The sequence below is a fragment of the Fonticula alba genome (assembly GCF_000388065.1).
Source record: "Fonticula alba strain ATCC 38817 unplaced genomic scaffold supercont2.4, whole genome shotgun sequence".
NCBI lineage: Eukaryota > Rotosphaerida > Fonticulaceae > Fonticula > Fonticula alba.
The window spans coordinates 2,570,123-2,576,590 of NW_009242974.1; the positions used below are offsets into that span (position 1 = coordinate 2,570,123).

Sequence of the window (6,468 nt, forward strand, 5' to 3'; positions counted from 1 at the left end):
GGGGGGGGGGGGGGGACCGGCGAGCGCGTGGTCATATACGGCCGCAAGTCGTCGGGGGGCATTATTCTTGTGCTTCAGAGCGCAATAGGGACGCCGCTGCTCCAAGGAACGGAGGGGCGCGGTCGCGCGCGCGCGCATGCATTTGGCCGATGATGAATCATATGCAACACCCAGCCCCAAGGGCAGACCAAGTCGGAGTTTATGGGCGAGGCAAGCCGGCCCGGAATAAGAACGCCATGGGGGAGTGGGGGGGGGGGGGGCGGTAAAAACGTCAAGGGGGAACTCCCTCGCAAGGCCGGTGGCCTGGGTCAGCGGGGGGGGGGGAGAGCGCCGCGCGCGGGGCGTGGGCGGGGGAACAGCACGAGATGGCGCGCGGCCAGGCTCGCTTGGGCCAACCCATGCGCCCCATGGCGCGGGCGCACACACCTTCGGCGGCACGCGGCCAGCAGGGGCGCCCGAGGGCCCGAGAGGGGCCCGTGGACAGGAGCAACAGGGAGTCACCGGTCGCCCTCTTGCCCGGGAAAACAAACACACCTTCACCAGGCTGGCGGGGCGAGTCCACCTGCTGGGCATCCCGGGACAGACCGTGGAGCCCGCGACTCACACATAAGGGGGCGCGACACGCGCTCACGCTGTGTTGGCCGGGAGTCGGTCTCAGATGCATACCGGCCGGGAGGCAGGGGAAGGAATTCCAGCACCCAAGTGTGCAGGGTAACACGCGTCAAGAAGCGGCATGGTGCGCCTGAAGCGGCAAGCTCTCCTCCCTTCATGTATCGCCTAGGGTCGGGGAGGGGAGATGGACACACAGGATGCCCCCGCAGGCCAGGCCTCGGCCAGCCAATCGGCACGGGCAGAGGGCGGCTGGTCGGCGAGCAGCAGCCTCCGCGTAGGGCAGACGCCCAGCGAGGAAGAAGCCGCCGGGGTGCGCAGGAGAAGCAACAAGGCTGCCCGATGCAGGGCCCCCGGGCACTTGAGCGAACAACATGGCGGCCTTCCCAGGGACACAATTAAGGGACCCACACGGAGGGCAATATAGGGGCATCAAGGGGCACACGCGCTCGTGTGCTCGCGCACCGGGCCCTCCCCTGGCAAAGGGGCCGTGTCCTTGTCGGAGGCGGCGCCCGACGCGACGCGGCGGGGCCAAGGAGACGCCTCGAGTACCCGGAGCCGGCGCGGCAAAGGATATCCGGCGGGGGGGGGGGCATACCGGGGACCGGCGGCCTCCATATTCCGCGCCGAGGCGGGTATGTTGGCGAGCGAAAAATGCGCCGCAGAAAAGGACGGGGGATGACAGAGAGAGGCGGAGAATGTGCTGCTGCTGTTGCTGCCAACCAAAAGACGCACGCGGCTCGGGGAACTTTTGCCGCCGATTTGCCTGCGCATCCCGATTGGTCTGCTTGATGGTCCGGGGAGGGGGAGGGCGGGGCGGCGGAATCAAATGCCCCGGGATTCGGATTGAAGGAACCCCTCCGGTTCACACGCTGTGATCGCCCCGGGGGGGGGGGGAGGGGGGCAGGGCGGGGAGCCAGAGAACATTGGGCGGGAAGGGCCTATTTTTGCGCGCTCATTTGAAGGAGCGCCTCCGGGGGTGGGCGGGCGCAGCAGCGACTCCCGGGAAGGACCGTTGAGTCCGCGGTAATTGTGCTTCTAATAAGCCAACCCGCAGGTTGAACGGCAGCCCTTCCAATGGCAAGGATGCCCCCCTCGCCCCTTCACACCGGCAAGGCACCCCCTCCTGCGCCCGCGAGTGTCTGGGCGCGCCCGCGTCCCCTCCCCCCCCCCCGTGCACCGGCGCCCGTTCCGCCGGGCCCCCGGGGGGCGCGGGGCGGGAGGGCGGGAAAGTTGGGAAACACCGAGACCTCGCGAAGATTGCCATATTGTTGTTCTCCCGGCCTCGCGCACGGGGCCATGTGATACGGGGGTCAGCAGGGGGCCATTGAAATACGCGGAGGCCTACGTTATTTTCCTCTATATGTGCGTGTGGAGAAAAGGAAAGGGGCCTGCCCCCGCCCTTCGATCAATTACCACGCCGGTCTTCTCCCCCTCTTCCGGCCCCCCGCGCCCTAGCTCTCTGTCTCTGTGTCTCTCTGTGTCTCTCTGTGTCTCTCTGTGTCTCTCTGTGTCTCTCTGTGTCTCTCTCTCAGGGCGTCGGGGATTAGGGGAGTTTGGCATCCATCCTCGGTCCTCATCTTGAGCGGGAGGGGGGGGGAGGCGGGGGAGACAGAATTACACAGACAGATTGGAAAAAAGTATACACGCCCAACTCGGCGCCACGATTATGCACCACCCTGTCCCTCCACACCACACAAACACCGCTGTCTGGCCCAAGTGGCCTGGACACCTGTGCGTGCCCATGCAACGAGGCTCTCTTGTCCAAGGATCATCCCTTCCGTTCGCACTTCACAAAAAAAGCAGCATTATCCACAGGTAAAACGCAAACCGGCTCCACGCCGAGAGAGAGAGAGAGAGAGAGAGAGAGAGAGGGAGAGAGGGAGAAAGAGGGGCTCTAAATGACCAGATTGAAATCGGGAACAAGAGGAGGAGGAAGGGAGGAAAGCAGGGGAGCACAATGCACGGGGATATGGGACATTGGTTTGTTGTTGATGTTTATGGTGGATATATGTATATGGATTGTACACAACAAGAGGGGGGGGGGGGGGGGGGGGGGGGGGGCACACAAGAAGGAGGACACACGAGTAGTGGCATGGAGAGATAGAAGGAACGGGGACAAGGCGCGCACATGTGGATGAGCTTATAAAATCATGCACATATAAACACTCACACACACATACACACTAGTTGGAAGAGTTCAGGAAATCCATCAAGGACACCTGATTCCGGCGACGCAGCTCGGCAGTCAGCTTGTCAGTGATCGAGAGGAGCTCCGTCAGTCGGGGAAGACCGGCCTTGCGGAACTCCTTGGTGTAGGAGGAGACGAAGTCGTGCAGATGCGCCGCCTCCAGAGCCAGGTCGATCGGGTACGTTACCGAGGCCTCTATGCTTGGGCCGATGTTGTCGAGTTTCTGCAGGCCGAAAGGGCGTGCACAAAAGGAGCGAGGGAGAGGCGGGGGGAGGGTGTCAGAATGGGGGGAGCAGTGTGGGGAGGGGGGGGCAGGGGGGGCGGGGCGGGGCGGGGGAGGTGCACACTCGTGCCAGCATGCACACAAGAAAGGCAGATGCCCGCGAAATGCCGCAGTCACGCACAGAAACGTAGTCGATGAAGTCCATCATGCCATGAGTGTTATCCTGGAGGAAGGAATTGAGCGGCTGCATGTAAGCCTCCTTGACATCGAAAGAGCCGATGTTGGCCATAGTCTGGATGGTCTTGGCCACAAGCATGAGCGTCCGCCGGGGACGGTCAGCCGGGTGATCGGACACCAGGCCGAAGAGCTTCGGCGTGAGGATGGCCGCGCAGAAGAGCCGCAGGAAGATGAAGGCGCTGACCACCGAGTACCGAGGGGCATTGCCATTGGCCGAGACAGTCTCCGATCCGAAGCGCTCGATACTGGCCAGCTGTAGCGAGTTGAAGAGGACACGAAGCTCGCTGTTGTGGGAGCAAGGAAAGCCCGAGAGAGGGGGCAGGGGGGGGGAGGGAGTCATTGACGATGGCGAAAGGTGTCAGTGCTCCATAGAGGTGGGGAAGGGATGGATAAGGAAGCAAAGAAAGAGGGAGAGAGAGAGAGAGAGGGAGATAGAGAGAGATCCGGCCTGAGGAGAAGGGCAGGCGAAAGGAGATCCGGCAGAGGGGGAGGGGGGCAGAAAAGCGAGGGGTGGGGAAGCCACAGGAGACATTATTAACACGCACTATGGGCAACGAGAGCGCGACTGGTAGATGGCCGTCCAGACGGTGTTGACCAGCTTCTCGACCTTCTCGAAGTTCTTGCGCGCGTCATCCGGGTTGCTGAGCTTCTGCGGGTCCATCTCGTAGTTGTTCTGCGGCTTGGCACAAATATCCCGGATGATGGGGCCGAGGGTGGAGTCCAGATACTCGAAGCCCACCAGCTTCATGAAGTAATCCACGGCCTTGGTGGCCAGGGAGTTGCCCCGGAAGAGGGTGTTCAGGGTGTCGGCATTGAGGACCTCATGCACACAAATGCTGATCAGCCACTCGGTGGCCTTGCCACGTGCCTGGTGGATGCGAGTCAGGTTGACGGCCACATGCTCGAGCTGCTCCGGCGCGCGGGCCAGCGCGAAGAAGGTCTGCGGGTCGGCCTTGTTGTACAGGTGGTCCAGCATCTCGTCATACTCGGCCACCGGGAGAATGGTCAAGGGCAGGATGCGGGCACTGGCGCGGAGCTCGCCGGCCGGGCCGCCACTGGCACCGCCGGCTGCCCCGCCACTCAGGCTGAAGGGCAGGCAGCGCATGGCCGCATCAGCGGTCCGGGCATTGGACTCCGGGTGGAGATCCTCATCGGAAATGGTGACCCGGGCAATTTCGGCATCACGCGTCAGCCGCTGGTGGCTGCGCAGAACAAAGGTCACCCCCTCGATCTCCGGGATGTCATGGAAGACGAAGGACTCGCCCCAGAAGGGAGAAGTGACGCGCTGTGAGCGGGACGTCACACCGACCATCTCATTGCCGAGGAAGATCTCGCAATAGTACTCGCCGGAGGGGAGGTTGCGCGCTTCGCGCACATCCACATACAGGGTGGAGTAGGCCCGGAGGTCTTCCTTGCCGTAAACCTCGCGTGCCGGCAGGAAGGTCTTCATGTTGAGGACCCAATCGTCCCGGTCATTGGGGCTATACCCAGACAGCAGGAGAGTGCCCTTGTCTTGGGTGGAGATGGAGAAGACATTCCGCCGGGTGGTGATCGAGTCATGGACATAGGCGATGGAATAGCGCTTCAGTTGGGACAGATCAACTGCGGCCACGGGCCGCGTGGCCCGGGCAGCCATGGAATCGCTGCCGGCTTCGGCGGACCCGGCCGCCCCGGCGGCCGCCAGTGCCGACGACGGAAGCTGCGGCGATGAGGGAGACGGGGTCAGGACCGAGGGCGGCCGGCGAATGGTCAGCCCGGTGAAGCTGGACAGGCTGCCGGTATCGCCGCCGGACCCGGTGGGACCGCCCTTGTCATACTCGAAGAGCTCCAGCCGGCCCTCCTTGGTGATGCTAGCATTGACAAGGCGCCAGTTGGATCCGACATCCAGAGAGGCCTGGCTGCCGGATGAGCCGCCGAGGATGGCCGGCCGCGCGCGGCCGGTCAGGCGCCGACGCGCGCCACCCGACCCGGTCGGCCGGTTGACAAACAGGTCGCCAATCTTATAGTAGACGTGGTCCTCGGGACGCTCGATCTGTGCATCGGGTGATTGGGGGGGGGGGGGGGGGGGGGGGGGGGGGGGGGGAAGATTGGTGAGTGAGGGGAGAAAAGGAGAGGGGGGGGAGGGGGGTGGAGGACGAGAGTGAACGACAGAGATATTAGAAACTGGGCGCTTGGAAGAGTGGACGGGGAAAGACCGAGGCCCGAGCGCGGCCGGCGGAAGGAGACGCACCATGCGGGACTCGGAACTCTGGGCGGTGGCCGTGGAGGACTGAGAAGCAATGCTGGCCGAGCGGCGGAGGGCCGAGCCGGCCGGGTCGGACTCCGGCTTGCCGAGGGTCATCTCGGCCAATTTGATGGCCCGAGTCAGGGCAAACAGCCACTCATACATGTCACCCTCGGTCAGAGCCTGGAGATAGTAGCTGATGGTGCTGCTGCCGGCGCCAGATGGAGCAGAGTGGACCTCGAAAACGTAGCCCCGGTCGTCCATGACATCCACCGCGCGGACGGTGGCCCCACGCAGGTACACTGCCACGACGGTGGTGGGCTCGTTGTTGCGGGGGGAGATGTACTCCAGGCGGTAGTCATGAAGGTTGATCTGGAAGAAGCGCCGGTTCCAGTGGCGAATGGCGCCACTGCCGCGCTTGAACAGGTAGCCACCCTTCTCGAGGCCGACGGATGGCAGGTCCACCCCCTCGGCGGTGCCGCGGTTCAGATGCCCGACCGCCTGCTTCAGGTGATCCAGGTACGTGTGAGTGGGGGTGATATACCGCTCGAAGGCGCGGAGGCCGGTGTCGAGGAAGCGCTGCCGGCGCTGGGCCTGGGTGGTGCGCTCCTGCTCGACTTCGTGGTTGACCTGCTGAAGCTCCATCGACACGGAGGCCACATACTCCGAGTGGTCGGACAGAGCGGCGTATGCCGAGGAATGGTAGGTGTCGAGGGAATCCCAGTACTTGACAACCTGCGTGTTGGTGGATGCGCTCGAGGAGGTGAGTCGGCCGGCCGGGGCAAAAAAGAGGAGACGCGAAAGAGATGAGCAAGGGACACGCACCGCCTGCAGGAGGGTATGGCGCCGGGTTGAGTGGATGTAATTCAGGAGGTCGATGTACTCAAGAGAGGTGGCATAGTAATCGGAGTGGGAGAAGCGAATTTTGCGGAGAAGCTGCCATTATCGAAGGATGCGCGGGGCGGGAGCAGGGGGGGGGGGGGG

The 6,468-nt window shown here is 63.7% G+C and overlaps 1 protein-coding gene across 1 annotated transcript in view; it reads right to left on the reverse strand.

The window, feature by feature from the left end:
• Window positions 1-2,581: 2,581 nt before the first annotated feature.
• The window catches only part of H696_03103 (hypothetical protein), a 5,231-nt gene continuing 1,344 nt past the window's right edge, over window positions 2,582-6,468 (reverse strand). Inside the window, exons 4-8 of the mRNA XM_009496993.1 lie at window positions 6,310-6,420; window positions 5,491-6,219; window positions 3,806-5,292; window positions 3,205-3,544; window positions 2,582-3,023 (exon numbers count right to left, since the gene is read on the reverse strand). Coding sequence (XP_009495268.1) covers window positions 2,796-3,023; window positions 3,205-3,544; window positions 3,806-5,292; window positions 5,491-6,219; window positions 6,310-6,420 — 2,895 coding nt within the window. The 3' untranslated portion in view covers window positions 2,582-2,795. The remainder of the gene's footprint in view (window positions 3,024-3,204; window positions 3,545-3,805; window positions 5,293-5,490; window positions 6,220-6,309; window positions 6,421-6,468) is intronic.